Raw genomic sequence first — 25,627 nt, forward strand, 5'->3', positions numbered from 1 at the left:
GTCTGTTTCTGTGTTGGGGTCACTCAGCTAACACCGGTGGTCTGTTTCTGTGTTGGGGTCACTCAGCTAACACCGGTGGTCTGTTTCTGTGTTGGGGTCACTCAGCTAACACCGGTGGTCTGTTTCTGTGTTGGGGTCACTCAGCTAACACCGCGAGTCTGCTTCTGCATGCAACAGAGTTTAAAATTCGTACACCTTCAGCAAGGTACCGGAGCTGAAATGTGCTTTTTGAGCCCTGTGCAGGTGCGAGAGGTTCTCAAATGTGGAATGTCTGGTAGCAATCCTCTCCACCAGCAGCAGGCCACGGTTGGACAGCTTTCTCCTCTAACCCGGCACGGCCTGTCTCTCGACAACATCGCTTCCAACACCCTAACACAATTCTTGACATGAAACAAACAAACAAACAAACAAACACTGGAATCTCTGGATAGTAATACAATTACATCACCTCATGGTGAACAAATATAAAATGGTTAGAAATAAATGTCAAAAAGTATTCTCCCATCACACAGTCACGGTTTTAAAAACATCTGTAGTTCACACATTATTTTGACACTTACAAAATGTATTTTTTGACACATTTCCTCCCCATGTCTTTACTCAACATACTTGCATGACAGCCACTTTGTTCAGAGCAACTCGCTCCTCCAGATTCTGTGCAAACATTCAATGCATATCCATATGGTAAACATTTTTTACATATATATATATATATATATGTATGTATGTATGTATGTATGTATGTATATATTTATATATCTATAGAGCATGACTTTCTGAAAGTTATGGCAGTACTGTCACACACATTTTGTCTCAAAGACAAAATTAAACACACACAGACGACCACTGCACTGCTTTTAACTTTTCAGAATTTTTTAAAGAACGCACAACATCTTCCACTAAACTGACCTGTACTCAGTCACTGTACGCGTTTATTATCGACTTATATACAAACTGATCTAAAAAGTCAAGATCTGCGGGAAAGTGATTTTCACTTCGTGTGAATGTGGTGCGCCAATACGGTAATCAAAAATCTCAGCCCTGAAGATTTAAAAAAAAATACAAGAAACTGACATCCCTTGCATTTTATAAGTGATGTGAAAAATACAAGAGAGGGGCATCACTTGCATTTGTCAGAGATTCAGTCGAAACAATAACTACCTGGGCTACATGTGACGTCTGTAGAAATGTCTGTAGATGAGACTGAAAGTTAGTGGGTCAGATCAAAATGCTTACATCATGCCTTAGCACCAGTGGTACAGAGAAATAACACCTCTGCATTAGGTCCAGTACTGATCTCTGTGCATGCTCCAAGGCCACTAGAACGTTCTGAAAGAAACAACATTGCATACCTCAAAAACAAGTGGACATTGTGTGCAAAACCGTTAAAAAAAAATCAAACATTGTCCATGAATAAAACCCTCTGTCTCTCTGTCTCTCATCCTAACTTGAGAACATAGTGCATAAATAAAGCCTTCCTTCTGACTTCTGTCAAAGTTCAGACCAGGATCCACTGCTAGAACGCCTCACTCAACCCCCCTTATAATGCATGTACCAAACCCCCCAACATATGTGATAAAACCCACCCAGAATCTAATCCTGGCTAAAGGACAGGTCCAAAACTCTCAGTTGTGACACGTACTTTATGCAGAACATGCGCAGGTTTTTGGTTTAAAGCGGTGATTTCCAAGTGGTCGAACGAACGGACACCAGTCGCTGTAGTTCTAGCCAGTCTGAAGCTGCTAGTGTGTAACTTGGCAACGAACAGCCACTGGTCCCTAACAACTACTTTGGAAAACACTGTCCCAAAAAAAAAAAAAAAATCAAAACAAGCATCTACTACATGTCTCCGAGACTCACCCACTGAGCACAGTTACTCTCCATTCTCCTCAGGATACTGAGGCTCCCCCTTCCTCCAAAAAGTTTCCTTCCCTACGTGCATAATGAATGATGAACTAAAAATAAGAATAAAGGGGAAGAAGAAGACCTGATGAGGTGTGTGGATCATGAGATTTTACTTGACCTGAGGGCAACTAGGCGGAGTCACGTTATCTAGAGATACATGAGACAGAAAAGTAAAATGTCTCCTGGATTAAAGGATGAGGAAGAGGAAGTGGAGTAAGAGCTCAGGGATGCCGGACACCAGATGATGTACCCCCCTCCCCCTTTCCCTTTTAAAAGGGCCTGTCCATGTGGTGGTCTGATAAAGAGCGCCTGGGCTACACTGAGCTTTTGTCTGAAGAGAACGGGTTGGACGGGCCGGATCAGAGGTCAGCATGACTCCTCCAGGGCGTTGACCACCTGCTCCAGGATATCAGGGCAGTAGTCGGCGATCTGCTGCAGCACCGAGTTGGCGTACTCCTGCAGCTCTCCACTCTCCCTCTCACACACCTCCAGCTCTCGTTCCAGCTGCGGATGGACACAGGATAAGTTATATTCTTACCGGAGCCATTTCTGGCCAACTGTCATGTGACCTTAACGCAAACATTCTCAAATCGAACCCGGTGCCTTCTCGTCATCTCTGATGGAGCAAGTATGCAGTAGCTATGTTAGAAAACATCGACAAGAAAAACAGAATCAGTCCTGTGTTAAGTTATTCATCATAAAAAAAGGCCACTGCAAGCATCCTCGCAGTTAGGCTGCAAACTGTTTATCGATATACCAACACTTCCTGACAGTTGTCTTCATCTGTTTTAGCTCAACATAATCATTGGCCACTTGACCCTGTTGAAGACGACTGATGAAACATGACTATGTGCTGACCTTCTTTGTAATATTCTACTGTACTTTCCTGCACCCCATCACTTTTTTTTTTTTGCGGATTTTTTTTCTCTCCTTTTCTCCCCAGTTGCATCCGGCCAATTGCCCCACTCTTCCGAGCCGTCACGGTTGCTGCTCCACCCCCTCTGCAGAGCCGGGGAGGGCTGCAGACTACCACATGCCTCCTTCGATACATGTGGAGTCGCCAGCCGCTTCTTTTCACCTGACAGTGAGGAGTTTCACCAGGGGGATGTAGCACATGGGAGGATCACGCTATTCCCCCCAGTTCCCCCTTCCCCCGAACAGGCGCCCTGACCAACCAGAGGAGGTGCTAGTGCAGTAACCAGGACACACACCCATATCTGACGTCCCACCCGCAGACACGGCCAATTGTGTCTGTAGGGATGCCTGACCAAGTCGGAGGTAACACGGGGATTCAAACCAGTGATCCCTGTGTTGGTAGGCAACGGAATAGACCGCTACACTACCCAGATGCCCACCTCACCACTTTTCCCTGTTATTCATTCTCAGTATCTAAATATCCCATCACTTCTGAGAGAGAGAGACAGAGAGAGAGAGAGAAAGTGTTCCTCCAGTACTTGTTCGAGAGTCATCTTTTGAAGCTCCTCCTCCCAGGCCGGGGGGTCGCTGTGATGGTAGTGAGAGGGTGGCGTGAGCTGACTGAGGATGCTGGGGTCGCGGTCGTGGCAGAGGTCAGTCAGGTGTGCGATGTAGAGCTTGAGCTTACTACGGTTCTGTGACAGGGCTAGGAGAGGGGGGATCATCTGCCAGGTGGGGAGGTGCGGTAAAAGAGAAACAAAGAGAGTAGGGGACAAAGCACAGAAGATGGATATGAACAAAAGAAGAAGGGATGTGGAAAATGGATAAGAAAAGAGGAAGAAAAATTGACATGGACTTTAGGTGTAATATTGTTGGTCGAGATGTGTAATGAACAAGCTGCTGTATTGTCATCACGGTGGATCAAATGGGGATGTGAAGCAACCATGCAGCAGGTCTCCATGAAACGCCAGAACAAACTCAACACAGATTAAATGGTTTACACCGGAGAAATCTAAAAAGTAAATCAAAGCACTGCCATCTGCATGCACGGCCGGCCATCGAACACATCTGCAAACCCTCCATCTTCACTTGGTGTATAAAAATCACTTTATACACTCCAGTAGTAGTGCATTTAGTATTTGTTTATTATACATGAATAGATGGAAAAAGTATCTAAGTATCTAGTACTAGTAATTATGCCACTCTATGTAAATGGTCAGTAAATGGCTGTGGTAATATACGAAGTACACAAGCCCAGTAAGTGGTATCATCCAGTTCAATACTGGTTTTAGCAGGTGTGAGGCATTATGGGTAAGGGGTTGTTGATGTTGGGAAGTCCAGTCATGTACACGTCAGTGCCAGGGCCGTGGCCTGCTCAGTCATGTACACGTCAGTGCCAGGGCCATGGTGTGCTCAGTCATGTACACGTCAGTGCCAGGGCCGTGGTGTGCTCAGTCATGTACACGTCAGTGCCAGGGCCATGGTGTGCTCAGTCATGTACACGTCAGTGCCAGGGCCGTGGTGTGCTCAGTCATGTACACGTCAGTGCCAGGGCCGTGGTGTGCTCAGTTAAGATGCTGTAGTGTGAAGCAAGAGACTGAGCCAAGATAGAAATCATCTCATCCTCTCAGCCTGAGCGCACACACACTGATCCCTTTCCTGTAAGCCGCCGAAGGGCAATCAATTTAAACGGTATCGACGCCCAGAATGAGTGGTGAGACTTGCCCTCTAAATTAATGAAAAGAACAAAACAACAACAACACACCCACGATCAACAGAAAAAAGGCATAATGTGACACGGCGGAAAGAACAACACAAGAGCAAAACACACGAATGAATGGAAGACAGGAAGATGAGCGAACATGCCATGAAAAAGAGACAAGGACAAGTTGATGAGTCTGGCATTATGTAGGTGCTCACCCTTCTGAACAAATTGGCTGAGAGACAGAGAGAGAGAGAGGGGAAGGGCAAAATGTTGCCTATGCCCAAATACCCTCCTCATCATCCTGTTGGGCACAGGTGAAGCCGTTGGCAGCAGTGGGAATGAATACTTGGTTAGTGTGTATACAACCAACAACACATGGAAGAACTATCTGGGTTTATCTGTCAGAGGAAGACACTGTTGTTCCCTAGAGTTGCATGTGATTTAGACAAACAACTTTGTTAACAACACTTTAATATTAGTTCACACCCCCCCCCAGAAAAAGAAAATAAAACTACTGACAGGAATTACAGAAATCCTACAATATCTAAATTACAGCAACGCCAGCAAAGTAGACCAAGCTGTGAAGGGGCCAGGCAAGCTACCTGATCTGGAGAGGGTTTATGATTGGTTTGGTCAGGGGTGGTCTTCAGATGGTCATCCTCGTAGTTGTCTGCCATCAGTTTCATTCGGTTTTGAGTCTATAAGAGAAAGCAAAATGACCTTGTTATATTGGAAGAGAAAAAGGATCCATCCATCCATTATCCAAGCTGCTTATCCCAACTGGGGTCACGGGATGCTGGAGCCTATCCCAGCAGTCATTGGGCGGCAGGTGGGGAAACACCCTGGACAGGCCGCCAGTTTATTACAGGGCACACACACACACACACACACACACACACACACACACACACACACACACACACACACACACACACACACACACACACACACACACACACACACCTAGGGACAATTTAGTATGGCCAAGTCACCTGACCTACATGCCTTTGGACTGTGGGAGGAAACCAGAGCATGTGGAGGAAACCCACACAAACATGGGGCGAACATGCAAACTCCACACAGAGGCCGACCCGGGACGACCCCCAAGGTTTGAACCCAGGACCTTCTTGCTGTGAGGCGACCGTGCTAACCACTGTACCACTGTGCTGCCGAGAAAAAGGATGTGATAAAAATAAAAAAGACTGAATGGCGATGATAAGGTTAGATGAGAAGGAGACAGTAGCAGTGACTTCTATGTTTGCCCACTGACAGGCAGCAATGTGGCCCCATGGTCTGAAAATTAATCTTGAATTTTTCCTAAAGTTTAATGAGGCCATAGAGTAGAGCGCCCCCTGCCCCGGGCTGCCCCATTTGGTGAAATGTGTGTATGACAGACACATATAAAGGGAGCACTTAAACGGGTGGCAAAAATCCCGAATATTTACAAGCAAACAAATGTCCTATCAGATGCTTCCTATTTCTGGCATTTTTATCAAAATATCCAATATTCAAATCATACACACTTTTACAGCTCTTCATTGTCATGGTCAGCATAAGGTAGGACTTCCTGAGCACACTGATACGGCACATAGCATTCTGTATGTTCAACATAGCAACTAAGTGCAGAAGAAGCAGACACTCAGCTTCAACCCTGTGTTTCTGTTGGGCACTAAGGGAGACGCTGACACAACGTCACTGGCATTTCTGTTTCCTGATGACTGGACCTCTTGGATTCGGGTCGCTCAAACACCACTGCAGCTACACGTATCATCACTGGTACTGGTACAAGGTAATAACAGCGATTTAAGATCGTGGTTTTAAATAACACGTTTGTTGTCACAGGGACAGGCTTTCTTATTTACTGAACTGTTTCACCATGTGGCCTGTCACACTGCGGGCTACGATTAACCTTAAAGCAACACCATAATCCCAGTGGGGTAATTGGCCAAGGACAATTGGGGAGAAAAAAAAAAGGGGGGGGGGTCAAAAAATAAGAAAAATAAACATTATCTTAGCAGCCAGAAAAAAAAAAAAATCAAAAATCTAACAATATGTAGATCTCCATTTAAGCTGAGCCTTGAGCAAACACTGAAAACACTTGCAGATGTTTTGTTCTATCAGAGCGAAACTCTGTTCCCTGCTGACAGTGTTTGAGATGTATTTGCTGAAGCGTCAGTCTACATGGTGACATTTCATTCAGTATTTTGCGGACAGCTTTGCCATGCTCAGCAACTGTTTTCGGTGTGTTGTCCCAGCCATCTAGCACCGATAGATTACAGAGCATCCATACTTTTTTTCCCTGGCTGATAAAATCAATCCATCACCCATTTCATCTAACAGATGACTTCCTGTTTTTCTGTTGTTCTCAGGCCCACTGGGGGAGCCATCGTGCATTTGATGCCAAACATCAACGCTGATGCAAAACTTCAACATGAAGTGTAGTAAAAGAGCTTCACGGTCAGGGAAACAGAGAAGATGCTGAATTAGAAAGAATTTTTTTTTTGTGTGGACCCCCCCCCCCCTTTTCTCCCCAATTGTATCTGGCCAATTACCCCACTCTTCCGAGCCATCCTGGTGGCTGCTCCACCCCCCCTGCTGATCCGGGGAGGGCTGCAGACTACCACGTGCCTCCTCCCATACATGTGGAGTCACCAGCTGCTTCTTTTCACCTGACAGTGAAGAGTTTTGTCAGGGAGAGGATCACGCTATTCCCCCCAGTTCCCCCTCCCCCCCAAACAGGTGCCCCAACCGACCAGAGGAGCCGCTAGTGCAGCGACCAAGACACACATCCACATCCGGCTTCCCACCCGCAGACACGGCCAATTGTGTCTGTAGGGCGCCTGACCAAGCTGGAGGTAACACGGGGATTCGATCCAGCGATCCCTGTGTTGGTAGGCAATGGAATAGACCGCCACGCTACCTGGACACCCCAAAAATCAACATTTTGACAAAACTATTATTTTTTGCAGCAATTGACCATGCGTTTCCAACCAATACAATCTACAGTCCCTGGAAACACCTTTATTCTCAACCTTCATTGCAGCAGTGGTGAGCAGGAACTTGATTTATAAATAAAAGCCACGATTTCCATAGTGAGTATACAAAACACTAATACAGCATGACTGCATGCGTGCTATCAAAGCTAACGCCCGCTGTGACTTGAGACTATGTGAAGGCCTTGACCCAAACGCCACCACCGGCATGACCCCCCTACCTGCTGTTTGAGCTGTTGCACCAGCCTGTCTTTTTCTCGCTTCAGCAGAGCCACTTCATCTTGGGTTTTCTTCTTCTTAGAGGAGGACAGCTCCAGTAGAGCAATGTTAGCATCCTTTTCGCTAATCGCGGCCAACAGCGCCTCCTGTCTGTTAGGCGAGAATAAAACATGATGGCATTTCACCACACTGGTAAAGAGCTCAGTCATCATTTATTATGGATGGCACAGCATCAGCCTGTTGACAGGAAGACCAAAATAAGCTGACATTTACAGCAGGCAGGTTGCAAATCAATAATCTACAGTTTCTCCTACCTCACATTTGTGTTTGTGTGTGTGTGTGTGTGTGTGTGTGTGTGTGTGGTTTGTGTGTCAGCTGGAGGTGCAGAGCCTGCAATGACTTTGCCACATCAGCAGCACACCTGAAGGGAGTTGGTTAACCCTCGATGGATGTCTCTCCCTGCTGTGAGATGGACACTTGACAAACAATGGATGCACCAGACCCAAGAGCAGCATTATAGATCACTGTAGACATTATAGAAAGTACTGGAATCAATTCCATGTTGGTTTGCAGTGAGACTAAGACTGGATTCCAGGATTATTGGCTCAATTTTAGGCCCAATTTGCCTCCCTTGACAAGGGTGGGGTGGTCCTGATTTGAGAGTGCACAGAAATCACCATCTTCCGAAATTATCCTGAAGTGAAAGGTATCAACAGATTCAGTCTTTAGCCTCCATCTAGGCATTCATTTATCCCGGTTAATATCAAACATGTCTGATATTTATATTAACAACTGGAAATCCTATTGTGCGGGGGGGGGGGGGCTATGAATTCTCAAGCAGAAACCCACAACAGTCGGTGAGAGTGAAGCAAGCAAGTTTTGTTGCATTTAAAAAAAAAACGTTTTTCCTGCAAAACAATGCACAAACAACAAGCCTGACAAATTGTGTCTGACTGTCAACCTCCGTGTCTGTTTTGCTATTAAGTCAGGTTGGCTCACAAGTCTAAATCGAACTTTCATTTTCTATTATCAGTGCATGAGTAGTATACGGGGGTAGGACAAGAAAAGTTCTCAACTTCTTCTTACCCCTTTTAAACAAGATCATATTATTTGAGTTGCTTACATGTTGCCGATGATTTTGTTTGTTTATTTGTTTTTATTGCTTATGTTTTCTTTAACATGTTCAATAAAATTGATTGATTGATTGATTTATTGACTGATTTCTATGAGATCCCCGGTTCTGAGTCTTTTTTTTCTTTGATTGTTAATGGTGGTTGATATCCAAAGCGTTGCCTTACCGCCAACTTCTAGTTTAAAATAAAACCATTCTGAAAGTCAGGACTGATCATTCGTGTAATGTTTAAGTGTGCGATCCCCCATCTTGGACTAATCAGCTGGTGTGCATGTTCCAATGATTACAAGACCAAAAATCTGTGAAATGTTTTCATTATCTCATCTCATCTCATCATCAGCCGCTTCTCCGGGGTCGGGTCGGGGTGGCAGCAAGCTAAGTAGGCCACTCCAGACGTCCCTCTCCCCAGCAACGCCCTCCAGTTCCTCCTGGGTGATCCCAAGGAGTTCCCAGACCAGACTGGACATGTAGTCCCTCAAGCGAGTTCTGGGTCTACCCCAGGGTCTCCCCCCAGTTGAACATGCCCGGTAAACCTCCAAAGGAAGGCACCCAGGAGGTATCCTAATCAGATGCCCGAACCACCTCAATTGGCTCCTTTCGACGCGAAGGAGCAGCGGCTCTACTCCGAGCTCCCTCCGGATGTCCGGGCTCCTCACCCTATCTCTAAGACTGAGCCCAGACACCCTACGGAGGAAACTCCTTTCAGCCGCTTGTATCCGCGATCTCACACTTTCGGTCACTACCCAAAGCTCATGACCATAGGTGAGGGTTGGAACGAAGATTGACTGGTAAATTGAGAGCTTTGTCTTCCAGCTCAGCTCCCTCTTCACCACAACAGTCCAGTACAACATCCACACTACTGCTAATGCTGCACCAATCCGCCTGTCAATCTCCCGCTCCATCCTACCCTCACTCATGAACAAGATAATGTTTTCATTATGTTAGTAATTTAAAAGTCCTCCAGTATGTACCCAGCCCAACTGCAATGAGGTGGTCTGTGACTTGTTAAGTATATGTGGTGCTGGGGTCCATGAAACTAGGGCATTCAAGTTACGTCAGACCATCCGTCTAACCTGTGATTGTGTATAACCTACTTCATCTCCAGCACCTCCTCTAGGTGTTTCCGGCGCTCAGCTCGCAGAGTGGTGAGGTGGGCCTCTTTCTCACACAAAGACTGCTGTGTGGAAGACAGTTTGGCCCTCATGGACTCCAGCTCCTGCTTCACCTTCTCCATAGCTCCCAGCAGCTCCTCCATCTGGAAAAACACACACACCCAGAACACAAAGACACACACACAATAATGTAAACTTGACCACATAAAAATAGATGCCCTACATTCATTAGTAAAAGCTTCATGCTTTTTTCATCTATTCTTCAGATCAAGACACTTTTCGACTGCTCTCACAAGGGTGGCAGCAGCAGAATTAGCATATGTTGTTGGTAAAGGAGTACTTCGGACACTGGTCGGAGCAAAAAAAATTCACTCATTACATTTTATTTGCCTGCTATTTACTTTAAGGAGCACGTAAGTGTTATTAATCCATGCTAATAGTGTGCTACAATTATAATTTATTGACCAAATCAGTGAATAATTCAATAAGTGCTGATAAATTAGCGGTCATAGTTCAAGCACCATTCAGTCTAACAGCAGGTAAATAAAGTAACACTTAACAAGGAAGTGTTGCTGAGAACTGAATGGGGGCTGGGGTTCAAAACACACTTGAAGTGGTAACCTGGGCTCATACCTTAGACCACTTAAGGTGGGCGTGGTCGAACTCATGCATTGGTTTGAGTGAGTGCTTCTGACAGGCATTGTGTAGCAGAGAAAAAACAGGAGAAATTGACAAGCAAAGACAAAAGAACTTAGAAAGAAGAGAAAGCCAGGGAGGAAGAAAGGATCTTGAAGAAACGAGGTGACATAACACAACAGACGAGCAGAAAGAAAAAAAATCTGGGTAAGAAAAGGTGGGTTTCTTTTCTGTGGTCTTTTAAAATGAGTGTGTAGGCACTGCATGTGTCAGCCGTCCTGCAATATGATGAATTTTTCTTTGTATTGTGTGTGTGTGTGTGGGTGGACATGTACCTGCTTTTCCTGGAGTGACCTGGCAGCCTCTTCCTGTGCCAGCACCATCTCTCTTTCGGCGGTGATCTGAACACTCTCCCTAAGGGCCTCCTCCAGCTCCTCGATGCGCTCAGTCTTCTGACGCAGGGTGTCCTGCAGCCATGCAGGAGGGACAGCATGTTGGACAGAGTCAAAGGGAAGACAAAGAGAGACTGTTAAAGATGAGCTGAGAAAGGGTATGTCATCGATTGCCAAGCAACCATAAGTGCATTCGCAGATGTGCATGCGCCAACTTCAGGCTGACATTGGATAAAAGCAGTAATCCTGCCTGACTCAATCTGCTCTGAATTTTCCCTCATCCTTCATCATGCTTATGACTACCACCATTTCATTTCAGCTGAATTTTTTTTCTAAATCATTTTTTTACCATTTGCTCTTCAGATTTATGCCGTTATGTTTGGTCAGTACTCCTCACTAGACTCCTTTGCCTAGACTCTGTCATCTTGTCTCTATCAAAACAAGTTACGCTGGGGGCGTTTGGGTAGCATGGCGGTCTATTCCGTTGCCTAACAACACGGGGATCGTCATATCAAATCCCCGTGTTACCTCTGGCTTGGTCGGGCGTCTCTACAGACACAATTGGCCGTGTCTGCAGGTGGGAAGCCGGATGTGGGTATGTGTCCTGGTCGCTGCACTAGCACCTCCTCTGGTCAGTCGGGGCGCCTGTTCGGGGGGGTGAACCGGGGGGAATAGCGTGATCCTCCCACGCGCTACATCCCCCTGGTGTAACTCCTCACTGTCAGGTGAAAAGAAATGGCTGGTGACTCCACATGTATCAGAGGAGGCATGTGGTAGTCTGCAGCCCTCCCCGGATCAGCAGAGGGGGTGGAGCAGCCACCAGGGTGGCTCAGAAGGGTGGGGTAATTGGCCGAGGAAAATTGAGGAGAAAAAGGGGGAGAAAAAAGCCCCAGTTACGCTGAGTGAAAGAACGTTGGGAGTAAAACGACTACTTTCAAATGATGTTAATTGGTCAGCTATCATTAGTAGGAACACAGTAATTGTTGGTCAAATTAAAAATAAAATAACGGCTTGTGAAACTGAATATTCTTATTGTCCTTAACTGCATCACAACCATCCAAAATCACAGAAAGTTGGATTAGTTCATGTGGACACAACGTTTATTGAAACGTTTTATCATCATCTAAGTGACCTCTTCAGTCTCAACTGACTGCAGGTGTCCCCACCCTTATAAACAATACAGTGACTGCAGGTACCCCCACCCTTATAAACAATAGTGACTGCAGGTACCCCCACCCTTATAAACAATACAGTGACTGCAGGTGTCCCACCCTTATAAACAATACAGAGATTGCAGGTGTCCCCACCCTTATAAACAATACAGTGACTGCAGGTATACAGTGGTATAATGACCCAAACCAACCATCAGTTTCATATGCAAATATGTGTGACCATTAACCAGAGTTACAATGGCCATGTGGACTATTCACAGAGGATTTGGGAATGTTTGCAATCACAGCATTTCGTGAAACTGATGGTTGGTTTGGGCCATTATGCCACTGTATCGTTTATAAGGGTGGGGTACCTGCAGTCACTGCATTGTTTATAAGGGTGGGAGTACCTGCAGTCACTGCATTGTTTATAAGAGTGGGATACCTGCAGTCAGGTGAGACTGAAGAGGTCACTTAGATGATGATGAAACGTTTCTCTCAATAAATGTTGTGTCCAGATGAACTGATCCAGTTTTCTTTGATTTTCTTACCTGGGCTATTGAGTATGTATCAAGACAAACCTATCCAAAAGATTAGCTTTCCCGTCTCATCCATTTTTAAATCTCCTTCATTCTGTCCCAACCAAGTCCTGTGGTAGAACCATCTTCCAGAAATCCAATGTGAATCTTGAGAGCCACTCAATTCCATTTCCACTGTCACCCCCTAAACATGTCACTCTCTCTCACACATAGACACACATGCACGCACGCACGCACGCACGCACGCACGCACGCACGCACGCACGCACACACACGCACTCCTCACCTTGACTTGTTGGGAGTTCTCAGACATGTTATCCTCCCTCTTCCGGGCTTCCTCCATCAGTCGAGCATTTCTGCTCTTCTCCACCTGCTCCTTGTGCTTAAGAGATGCCACTTTCTTCGTCTGGTCCTTCATCTGCCTAAAGGAGCACCATGCGATAGAGTAGGCCGGGGTTAGATAAAAGTCTTAGTGTAGAGAAACCATAGGCTAGACTCACACCCTTGTATCAAACCAATGGCCAGAGTAAAGGACCTGATATGTCTGGGTACATAAAATCCACATTTGCCCACACTGCTGTGGAATCTTCAAAACCAAGCTAGGAAAGTTGTCAGGCTCACGTTTGTGATTATAATTCCGTATGGTTGGGATGCTATCCAGTTACAATGTGCATATGAGCAAAGTAAAACAAAACCATTCCTGACCATTTGAAATCAGATCAAAATACCAAAACAGTAAATGCAACTGTGGCCTTAAAGTCCTGCTTTCCAGAGTAGTGACACGGGGCTGCTACGAGTCCCACACAGACCCAACTCAGGTGAAAGAGAGAGAGGTGGGGTGGGGTACTAGGTGAAAGAAAAGAAATGATTGAGATATGAGTAGACGGAGTGGAAAAGGACTGGACAGAGAGTAGAGTGTGACGCTCGTGGCTTATGAAACAGTGAGGATTGCAGAGGATTGGAGAACGCTACAGAGATGAGGGATGAGAGGTGGAAAGGGACAGCATTCTGAAGAAGCATACAAGAGTGACTTGGCCAGAGGAATACAGGAAAGGGAGAAGGTTGAGGGGATGTGGATTACTAACCTGGAGGCCAAACTGGTGGGGTGATACGATTTCCAGTGCAAAGGTAAGAAGTGAGAAGAGAGATACACAGATTCAGACACCAGGAAGATGAGAAAAAGGAAGCAGAAGACCGAAGACGAAGAGACACTTAAACTGATCGACTTTAAACTGGCGTGTTCCTTCTGCTCACACACACACACACACACACACACACACACACACAAACACATTGAACCTAGTGTATTGAAAGCCATCTACGCACACACACACACAGACAGACAGACAGACAGACACACACCTCTCCAGCTCATTGATCTTCTTGTCCTTGTCGTTCTTCTCATTCTCCATCTCTCGGAGGATCTCCAGCAGGCGGTCTACTTCGGCCTGTGCTTTACCAGAATCCTCTTTGTGGCGGGCCACTTCCTGCTCTAGGGTACTGATGCGCTCAGCCAACTCGGTGTTGGCCTGAGCCTCTAGAGCAGCGGTCTGAGCCTGACAAGGAACAGGACACAAGTCAGTAAGCATCTCATAATCTATTACAGGCAGACTGATTCATATTTTCAATTTCATATTTCTTACACTCCCTCATAAAACATTCAGCAGTGTCATATTGTACATTAAGGGAGCCAATGGAGCTCCTAGAATGCTTAATCATCCCTCACCCTCTTGAGTTGGTTCTCCAGTTTGAGGCACTCCTCCCTTTTCTGCTCCAGAGCAATCTCCAGACTCTTTAGCTTGGAGTCTTTCTTCAGCCCTGAGGAGGCCAGTGAGGAGGCATGCTCCTTAAGGTCCAGTAGAGAGGTCTGGACATACACACACACATACAAAGAAAAATAGAGAATACCTCACTAACTCTATGTTCTCCCTGAATGTGTCATTCCTATATTGAGACTGAAAATATTTATGTTTACAGACAAACTAACAGAGGGAGCTAACAAATTGAAAATATTTCACATCTGTGGTACGCTTCTGTGACTTAACATTCCATGACTCAGTGTGACTAAGAAAAAGAAAAAAGAAATGACTAAGAATCCTTTCAGTCAGCTAGCAATTGTAAAAACTGAATCATGCTGCATGTGAGTTTGCCTGTGTGCAAACACGTTCCATCATGTGTTTCACACCTCCCTGTCTGACAGGTCTCCCTGTAGTGTGCTCAGTCTCTCCTTCAACTCCTTCAGCTCTTTCTTGCTCAAGTCAAGCTCCTCTGTCCTCTCCCGGTCGTCTCTGTCTCGCTGCTCCTTCAGGCGTTCAATGATCCGCTCCTGGGACGAGGGAGAGGAGACTGTCATTCACACTGGCCTCACATACACATGACAGCAGGTGTATGCATTCAGCTCATGCTCAAACACACACACACACCTTCTCCGCGAGAGACTCTTCCAGTGTGGTAAGAGCAGTGTCAGTGTTGGAGGTGTCTGCCTGGAGAGACTTGACTCTCTCCTTCAAGCTGCTCATCTGCTTTTCCTTGTCCCTCAGCTGCTCCTGTAGATTCTCTATCTGAAGAGATGACACGAAATGCGCCCACTGTCAGTCACAACAAACACCAAACAGTGCATACTACATTCGATGCCAATTATGTGGTGTTGTTATTTCTGTGGATATCTCGTACAACAATCGCACAAGACTGCATCCCTCATCTGAACTGCTAGGCTCTCACCTTCTTCTGCAGCACATTAACCTTGCGCTCCTTGACCTCAAGCATATCCTTGAGGTCGTGGATTTCCCCATTGAGTGTGCCCTTCTCCTCTGACATTTCCTGGATCTGTTTGCTCTTCTTATTCAGGGTTGCCTCCTTTTCCTCCAGCCGCAGGCGCAGGGCATCCACCTGACCAGAGGAGGGCAGTAAGGAGCAGCTAGAAACAGGGACGCACTCTTGAATTTTCTGCTTGTTAATCTAAATAAATTGGTGGTGAACAGGCCAGTTCTAAACAAGTAAGTAGCTGTTTCTATGTCATTTATTCTAGCGCCTACTGTACTTGGTGGAGGAAGTGAGGGTGTAGGGCTTTGCCCTCCTTTGACAACTACCTTCAAACTTCCCTTGAACATGGCACTAAGGGTCCATCAGCTCCAACAGAGCAGCCAGTATTGCAGTACTGTGTATAGCTCTATGGTATACACATAAATGTAACCTTCTTACACCATCGACCACTCAGACGTTACTTTAAACTTAGTTTGATTAAATAAGGGCTGCCGCTCTTGATAATAAAATTGACTATTTCAAAATATATTTACATTACAAAGAAAAGTAACAGAAAAATAGACAGCCAAATGCTCTGGCTTGCTGCCTTCTTCTGTGGCTGTGTCCTGTGAAGAGGGCAGCAAGTCGAAACGTTTTGAAATAGCAAATTATATCATCAAGTGAGCAGTCCGTGACTATTAAGATTTGTGAAATTCCTTGGGGCTTCGCACCTTGAAAGAAGTTGGCTACAGAAGTTTTGAGAGCACACTGTCTACAAACTGAACCTGAATAAGGGCTGGGGGAAAAAAACAAATCAAAGAGCCTGGTGACATGCATTTGCAAGTCCTCTGGGTGAGAGTGCTTGAATGTTTGTAAGTTTGTACCTCTGTCTGTAAGATGGCTGCTCGTTGTTCCTTGGCTGTTAGGGATTCTTTGAGGACTTCGATGTGCTGCTTGCTATCTGAAAACTGGTTGGTGAGTGTCTCCAGCTTGGTCTGAAGACCGAGCATCTCAGTGTCCTTCCTTGACAGGTCCTGCTTTACCTGCTCCATCTAAAAAGGACAAGAGAACGCTGAAGTGGGCAATGAAGAGGAAATTGACGACAGTCCCTTGAAGTTTGTTTGCTAAGGTCAGCAATGCCGTCACACAGATGCCCTCTTTCCTCTGGAAGAACAGCAAGACCGTCACCTTTTGAATGGTGAATTGCCAAGCATTATTTCAAAGCTCAGAATTACATGGGCTTTGTCAAACGATGGCTTGGCAAAGTGAATACCCATTTTTCAAATTGTTCCAGACCTTGTTCTTCATGAACTTTGTATGGCTGCGGTAGACCTCCATCTGCTTCATCTCCTCCTGACGCTCCTCGCAGCTCAGCAGACCGTTGGACTTCAGCATCAGCAGCTCCTCCTCCATGTCCCTCAGACTGCGCTCCATCGAGTTGATTTTAGCATCCTGAGAGGGGAGGACAGAACACACTATGGCATGTGGCACACGTGTGAGCATACACCTCCGTGCACACACATACAAACACACATAGAGCACATTTCCCTCAACACAACCCTCACTTTCATGTCGATAACAGTCTGTAGAGCCTTCGTTTTGGTGGACTCAGGGGTTCCTTCGTAGCGGCGGTGCAGCTCCTGTTGGAGGAGGAGAGGAATAATCCGCGGCAGGGTCAAAGTTTGTTGGATCAGTTTTTGGCCACACAAAGACAAAAAAACAAGATTACTTGAGAACTGGTCAACTAAAACTACATAGGAATCTCTTTCATGGCATCCCAGGGGAGTTACCTCTCTTAGAGCACCAATCTCTCTGTCTCTCTGGTCCAGCAAACTCTCAAGGTGGTGCCTGTGCATCTCTGCGTCAGCCAGTCTCCTGGTCCGCTCCTGGTCCTCCTCTGAGGCCTTGGCAGAGGGTCCTAGAGCAGCAATTTTAACCGGTTACATCCCCTTTTATCCTCCGGAGAGACATCTATTGGTTGAGTACAGGTATTTTGTCCTCCTCATTAGGGGATGCAGTTGACAGAGTTTATGTGAGCATGATTTGGATTGGCAAACAAATGACATGCTCTCCCCTCACAGAACAACTACGTTTCCCTTGGGCCTTTGAGCAAGGCACTCAACTCTCAATTGCTCCAGTAAAGCTGCTCAGTGACCAACTTTCGAAGGCTGATTTCACTCACTAGCTCCCATGTGTGAATGTGTGCACTTGTATGACAGGTGATGTTGGAAAATGAGTATGAACACTTTATATTAGAAAAGGTTTTTTTTTTTAAAGATGAACCTTTTCAGTCCTTTTGTATATTCATGAGGAGCTCTGTTAGCTGGCCATTTGGTGCTTCACTAACATTGATTAACCCCAGTCAGAGCTCAAACCCACCTTTGCTCTGCAACATCTCCAGCAGCTTCTTGATGGATTCATCCCTGGCCCCCAGCGTTTGCTTTTGAGTGTCGATCCTCAGCTCCATTTCCTCCAGAGTCTTCCTCAGGAGGAACAGCTCTTTGGCCTGCCGCTCGTGCTCAACGTGCAGCCGCCTGTAGTTCTCCTCAGTGGGTTCAGAGGTAAGGGTCAGGTCATGGCCCTGGCTGGCAGGGTCCTGCTGGAACAGCTGATTCAGGTCCCTCTGAATCCTTAACTCATCCTGAAGGGCCTGCAGAGTCATCTGGAGGTGCTAGGGACAGGTAAGGGAAAAATACAAGTAAATATGACCATAACGCTCATACATTTATCCATCTGTTTTACAACATATACTCCAAAATGAATTTCTAGGGTTATCTAGAATGATGGGAAACAGGCTGATGGGAGTGTGCTCATGGACCACAGTAATTGTAAAGCCACAAGGGACTACAAAAATACCACCCCTGTTTGGATTAATGGCTCCTGGTGGAATATTGTATTACAGCTGCTGAAGATCAGCCTCTCATCATGTCTATGATTTTAGTGATGCTCTTGAGAGGTGAAACCGTCATGGCCGAACCTTGTGGACAGTCTTACATTTCATGCCTGGTGAAATAGAAGCGGTGAAACACAACCAGCCTGGTATAGTGTTTCATTGTTTGTGGCATTTGATGCCACAGGCACTTGGCAGAGCTGTTTTGAGATAGAAATACAATGCCGTGTTACACTCTCTGGCTTGAACCAGCTGTGAGCCTTTTCAGACAACACAACAAAGAGAGAAGTCAGTGTCTGCCTCCGTTTCTCTCGACCTCCAGCCCCCTCTCTCGCCTTCCTTCTTCTACTCCTTCTCCATTCTTGCGCCTCTCATTATTCTCAACATCCACCTACCTATTCACACCTCACTTCTCCCCTTCCAAAACTCCCTTCCTTTTCTATCACCTCTTCCACCTTGTGACTGAGGCTGACTCACCGCTGTGACTGTGCTGAACCGTACCCCCCAAACACACACACAAACACACACACACACACACATACTTTTCTTCTTCCTTTCTGCCTCAGGAGAGACAACAGTGAGGTGATGTAGAGTGAGGAGTGCATAACGAGAGATGTGGCGCACTACTATTCCACACAGAAAAGTGTGCTCTAATGCCCCTTTTCCACTGCATGGTACCAGCTCAACTCCACTCTACTCTATTCAACTCTACTCACTTTACTTTTTGGGATTTTGTTTTCCACTGCAGAAAGTATCCCCTCACGGCGAAACCCCGCTGGTCATTTGTGGGCATGTTGACTAGTTTTGTTGTTTTTTTTAAAGATTTTTTTTCTGTAAATGTTATATTTATATTTAATTTATTTTATTTTATTTATGTATAGTGGTATTTTCATGTCACCTTTTAGTATCGGCTCAGCTCACTTGGAACCTTGACGGAGGTGGTACCAAAAAAGTACCTGGTACCAGGTACTATCCCTAACTTTTAAACTAACTTTTTCAATACAAATAGATCCTTTGTTGTTGTTGTTGTTGTTGTTGCATGTATATCCTGCCCATTTTATCCCACAGATTCTTTTTTTGATCAAACCATCCTAAAGGAAACCTTGTAAGTGTGTGGAAGAGAGCTTTTAACTAGCACGTAAATTTCATCTGAGGACAAATGCCTGACATGCAATGTCCATGAAAATCAGTCAAATTAACCACTTCAATACAATGCATTACATGCCGTCGACACATAAAATGACAACAAGATGGGGCAAAATATTCCCTCAGTCACACATGCTAAGACACTTCCTACTTGAAGGAAAAGCACTATTGCTTTGACATTATCATTAAATATACTGATGATAACTGTGATGGCATTTTGAGGTTGATTTCGGATTCTCCGCAGATAGTACCTGGTACTATCCCTAACTTTTACCCAATGGAAAACCAAAAAGAGCGAGTTGAGTCGAGCCGAGCCGGTAACATGCAGGGAAAAGGGGCATCAGTTACAACACATAACAACCAGCACAGGTGCAGAGATACTGTATCTCCAGCTCTGGTCCTCTGCAGAAGTGTTACAGGTCAACCAAAAGGACCGATGCACATGTTCTCTAGCTCACAATGTTTTTTGTTTTTTTTTGTGTTTTTTTTTACACCACATTGTGTTTGCTTGACTCACTGCTCAACTGTCATACTATTTGATTAAGCGTCTATAACATTTCACAATATGACATGATAAATAGGATATCTTAGCCAAGTGGCAAGAAACGTTTAGCCAACAAGTAACAACCAATGGCAATTAGCAGAGTATCTGTCCGGCTTTGCTGGGAAGCGGAAGCTGACAGCCATTTCACAGCAAGCTGCATTTTGAGATGAGGTAATAGCAGTCACTTATCACAGAGGATGGGAGGATAAATGTCTTATAGTAGGGATTATGAGAAAGCTGTGGCCAGCATAGCAAGCAGACATCCATCAAAGGGATGCAAGCGTGCACATGCATACACACAACTAAACACACACAAATAACCAAGAAGTACAGACGCAAACACACGAGCACAGATGTACACGTTCATTTAGAGGCTTGCTCCATGAGCGGGCGGGCAGTTTAACAGAGGGGGTAATTAGCCAGATGCCTTTTTGGGTTTGTCTGTGCACGTGCATATGTCTTTGCTTGCACTTGCATTTGTGGGGGGAGGAAGCTAATATATGAAAGCAGACATCTTTAAATTAGAGCACCCACTGATTAGCCTCACACTAGCAGGGCATTACTGGGAATGAGCCCACAGCGTGATTCCGTGACTCAGCAAGAGCCAATACTTCAAATTATACACATCTGCCCATCCACTCCATTACAGTCATTAATGGATTAGACTTCTGGAAGCAGGCAGAGGGAGATGCTACACTACATGAGACTTATAAATAAAGAAAACGCTTTTTCTTCCTTTTTTTTTTTGCAATAGATTTTGCACAATTTCCTCAACATGTTGTGATTTGTGGTTTCAAAAATAAAACATTCTTCCAATCGTTTCACAGTCAAACGGTGAAAGGGAATCATATATTTGTATGTGCTTGCAAGGCCCACGCAGACAACCCAGAAAGGTGCTGAGCAGGGCATTAGCTTTAACGCCACGCCAGGGTTTCTCCCACCTCTACCTGGACAACAGTTGGAGGAAAACAAGTGAAAGGAGAATAGAAATGTGAAGGACAGCGGAGGTACCAACTAGACAAGAGCGTGTGATGAGCAGAAGCTAGGAGTGGACATGAGAGCGCTAAAGATCTAAGGCTGAGAATGTGTGCACCCATTTGAAGCTGCTCATATGAAAAGGCACTTGGTATAATCTAGTAAGCACAGGCGAAACCTATTAAAGGCCACAAACGCCTTGTTTTTGTTGTTGCATGTATATCCTGCCCATTTTATCCAACAGATTCTTTTCTTGATCAAATCATCCGAAAGGAAACTTGCAAGTGTGTGGAAAAGAGCTTTTAACTAGCACGTAAATTTCATCTGAGGACAAATGCCTGACATGCGATGTCCATGAAAATCAGTCAGATTAACCACTTCAATACAATGCATTACATGCCGTCGACACATAAAATGACAACAAGATGGGGCTAAATATTCCCTCAGTCACACATGCTAAGATACTTCCTACTTGAAGGAAAAGCACTATTGCTTTGACATTATCATTAAACATATTTGATGATAACTGTGGTGGCATTTTGAGGTCGGTTTCGGATTCTCCTCAGCGGGCAATTCACACATACCCAGGTTTTAGATTCTTTTATCAGGTTCACTACATCCAGAAATTGCTAAAACATATTGATGCTAAACCAATCATTAAATCTACACCGTCTTTGATCTATGAAGCATGAGCACATAGCTCTATATAAGAGGATTAACTTGATTTTCCTAAAGCTGCCTCTAACCTATGCAGCGAGAAGATGGAGGTGAGGGGGAGAGAAACACACTTGTCCTACGGTGGGCAAGCTGCACAACAAACAGAAATGGCTGGATAGCATTTTTTGGAGCCAAATATGTTTGACCCTTGACAACAGAGGATTCTTAAGCAACCTAAATTCACTAAAAAGGTCTAAGATGTTGTATTGATGTAAAGCCCACTGAGGCAAATTTGTAATTAGTGATAATGGGCTATACAAATAAAGTAAAATCGACAAACAGATCTGAAACTAAAACTGCATGGAGTTCAGAGACCATCATTACTCATTCATTAATTGAACAAAACTGTACTTAGCCAGAACTAAGAGTCTAAGATCCTACTATAGACCATTTTATTGTGTGCAAAACATACAGATAAAAAAATGTTTAATTTTGAAACACACACCTGTGTTTCATCTTGAATTACACGGTACTGTTCCTTCCACACAGTGATCTTGGAGACCTCATCTTTCCGAAGGGCTCGCTCCTTTTTCAGTTCAGGGCTCCAGAAGGTCTTGATGGAATTCATGGAGGAGCTCAGCTTGCTCTCCTTCACCTCCACTTCCCGCCGCAGCAACTCATTCTCACGCAGGACCTGAGCAAGTGGGATAAGCAAGCAACACAAAAAAACTAGGCATAACCAACCATGTCTTGCAGCCTATTTGAAAGACAAAGCTGTACCCTATATGTAAAAGCTGAACAAGATACCTCTTTGAGTTGGGCCTGTAGATCTAGTATGGTGTTGTCCCTGGCCTGTCTCAGAGAATGGGGCACAGTGGAGGCCATGTGATGATCCCCAAAAGCCAGGGCATCGCCTGCTATCATGCCAGCAGGCAGCACAGCGTTGGTGGGAACTGAGGTGGCAATGTTGGGGGTACTGGCTGCCACACCACCACTGCTGCTGCCCCTTGAACCATATGTCACCCTCTGCCTTCCCATCGTTGTCATTGTCCCGCCACTTTTAGGGAGGTGGTCGGCTGCAATGGCAACCTCGTTGTCACTCAGGTACATTGGTCCCGAGGTGGCATATGCTGCATTGAGGGACTGGATGTTCTCCATAGAAAGGGTCTTACCCCCTGCTCCTCCAGGACCTCCTCCGCTGCCTCCAGTGCTGTTGGTGCGACGGTGACCCATCCGAGGAGAGCGAGGAAGGCGAGGGGAACGGCCGGATCCCTGATTGCTGCTACTGCCCCCATCTCTCCCTACGCTGTGGTTGGCATCCCCTCTGCCAACAGAGCGGGCACTGCCATACATCTTCTGCTAAATAAAAGGAACAGAGCTGACTGCAAGACTTCAGAGTGTAAGTTCTCAAGGCCAAAGGTGTGGATATATTTAGCTGATTATTGAGTTGATAGTCTCTTATCACTGTTCAGTGAATGTAATGGTAATCCTGGTTCAATGGGAATCAGCGTGCACAATGAACGTGACAACTTTTTAGCTCTCTTGTTTTCTTATTCAGTGGCAGGGCTGCTGGATGTTCCTGTTCAGACTAGAGCTGCCATCCAGGTTTGCAAATGTCTGACACCAATCTGCAAGAAAAAACACAGTTCTACTATAAATAATGCAGTCTATCATACACAGTGTTAGTGTGGAGATGGTGCCAATTTTACAACTGGAGGTGTTAACCACGGGACACAGTAACACCAAGTAGTCAGCTTTGGCAGGCGGGTATAGAACAAAATAAACGATGAACATTATGTTGTTTTTTACGAGTTTGTAGAAGCTTCAGTGTATGAAAATGTTCCCAAATGCTTTAACCTTTTTGTAATGTCTAAATGACTAGTCAGTAACTCGGCCTTACATTTGCTAAAATAACATTGTCATCGAAAAAAATTCCGGCCATTTTGACAAATCTGAAGCATTGGAATATTCCTTCAGCTAATGGGTGGCGATCCCCTTCGCCTCAGAATTGCTCAGCAGGCTTGTAGAACCTGATAATGTAATAAATTCCCTATAATATAATAACCCCGATAATGTAATAAAATCTGCTCGAGTCAATTGAAAACGCAATAAAACCTGATAATGTAATAACTTCCTGATAATGTAATTAAGTGCATTTCCCTATAACGTAATAAACTTTTTACCAATAAAGTAATAATGTGTTACATTAACAGGACGTTATTAGGGTTAGGGTTAGCTATATTATATAGTTTATTACATTATCGGGAAATGCACTTTATTACATTATCAGGAAGTTATTACATTATCAGGTTTTATTGCATTTTCAATGGCCTCAAGTGCATTTTTTATCCCATTATCAGGGTTATTACATTATCAGGGATTTATTACATTATCAGGGGTTTATTACATTATCGGGGTTTTATTACATCATCAGGGTTATTGCATTATCGGGGGGTTTATTACATTATCAGGGTTATTACATTTTCCATGGTTATTACATTATCGGGGATGTATTACATTATCAGGGTTATTGCATTATCAGGGATGTATTACATTATCAGGGTTATTACATTATCGGGGATGTATTACATTATCAGGGGTTATTACATTATCGGTGATTTATTACATTATCGGGGTTATTACATTATCGGGGATTTATTACATGGTCCGGTTCTACCAGGCTTCTTCTTCTACACGTCTGGCCGGCGCCCTCCGTGGCCTCAGGCTAGCAAGGCTAACATGACGGCTAGCAGACTGCTGACTTGGCTACCGTTACGTGTAGTAGCGTGTGCGGCTAGCGACCCGGATTGAGACGTGAATAGTTTGGTTAATTCGTTAAGATTTCTTTCTCTTTTTCATACTCGAATCTCCGAAACGTTGTTTTCCAAGCGTGTTTTGGCTGCGGTTAAACACTGGCGAAGGAAAAGGGGGCATTGGACACATAGGTAGTGGTCACTCCCGAGGTGAGGGGGGGGGGGGTCCTCCCTGCCTCCCTCACCCCGGCGGCGGCGGCGTATAGGCGGACACCAGGACGGCAGCCGCCGGTGCAGAAACGCGCGGCCACATGACGGCTGAATTCGGGCGTTTCGGCCCCGTGTGGAGACGCGGTTTGTTGAGACCATCTTAAAGCATTTTTGCCCGATTTCCACATTGAGGCTGACGGGCTTTTGCTTTGGAGACACCCAAACCATATCCATTTTCCTCCTCCTCCTCCTCCTCCTCCTCCATTAAAGGGCTTCGCCTCTGTCCGTTTCATTCAAAGGCTCGACGGTCCAGCCAACACCGAGCGCGACGGCTCGAGCAAAGCAGCCGAACGTCAACGGCACCGCAAGGCGCCGCCGCCGCCGCGCCGCCAAACGCGGCCGGCGTCCCTCCCCGTTAGCGCGGCCAAGCCGAATCCCGTCCCCCCGCTAACACAATAGCCGCGATGGACGTTTCTCCACACTACCTTCTCCTTTATGCGGGCAGCTCGAAGCGGCGTCGGTGCTGGATCCCTTGGCAGATGGAAATCGGAAGCAAGACGGTCATTTTCTCCCAGTTCCTCGGCGCGTCCCTATCTCACTTTCCCATCTCTTCCCGGCAGCGGCGGCGGTCTCGGCGGCTCCGGAGAGCCAGGGCGCCTCGGTGACGTAAAGCCTGCGATGCGCGTTCACGACACTCCATCGCCACGCTTGAATTTCCGATGCGCGGCCACGACCGTATGGGGATAAAGCAGCCCCTGACCAGCGGCGGCTGGCCGGTACGGGGACCCCTTCAGATATCAGGGGAGGAAAATCTTCTCAGACATGTTAAATATGATTTAGTTGTATAATGCAAATAATGATGAAATAAAAGTGTTGTCAGTCTGTGAGCCAGTGGCGCCCCCAAGGGGTGGCCCACGGCCACCCTGATACTATCCCTGCGCCCCCCCCGCTGGCCCCCCCAGCCACGAGTCGCATATGCAGAATATGCTTCTGATTATGCATAATATGCTT

At 45.7% G+C, this 25,627-nt stretch overlaps 1 protein-coding gene across 1 annotated transcript; it reads right to left on the reverse strand.

Moving 5' to 3' along the window:
• Positions 1–754: 754 nt before the first annotated feature.
• On the reverse strand, positions 755–25,253 carry LOC130113918 (ELKS/Rab6-interacting/CAST family member 1-like). The gene is made up of 20 exons (XM_056281620.1): positions 25,102–25,253; positions 22,461–23,281; positions 22,159–22,347; positions 17,821–18,112; positions 17,232–17,359; positions 17,007–17,081; positions 16,738–16,893; positions 16,326–16,493; positions 15,421–15,588; positions 15,123–15,260; positions 14,885–15,025; positions 14,426–14,566; positions 14,062–14,255; positions 12,986–13,121; positions 10,953–11,084; positions 9,964–10,124; positions 7,740–7,887; positions 5,128–5,223; positions 3,360–3,545; positions 755–2,409 (listed from the first exon to the last, which is right to left on the reverse strand). Exons 2-20 carry the CDS (start codon positions 23,004–23,006, stop codon positions 2,272–2,274), a joined length of 3,333 nt encoding a protein of 1,110 aa, XP_056137595.1. The 5' UTR covers positions 23,007–23,281; positions 25,102–25,253; the 3' UTR covers positions 755–2,271.
• Between the last annotated feature and the right edge of the window lie 374 nt (positions 25,254–25,627).

Source organism: Lampris incognitus, chromosome 6 (assembly GCF_029633865.1).
Source record: "Lampris incognitus isolate fLamInc1 chromosome 6, fLamInc1.hap2, whole genome shotgun sequence".
In the NCBI taxonomy this organism is placed as follows: domain Eukaryota; kingdom Metazoa; phylum Chordata; class Actinopteri; order Lampriformes; family Lampridae; genus Lampris; species Lampris incognitus.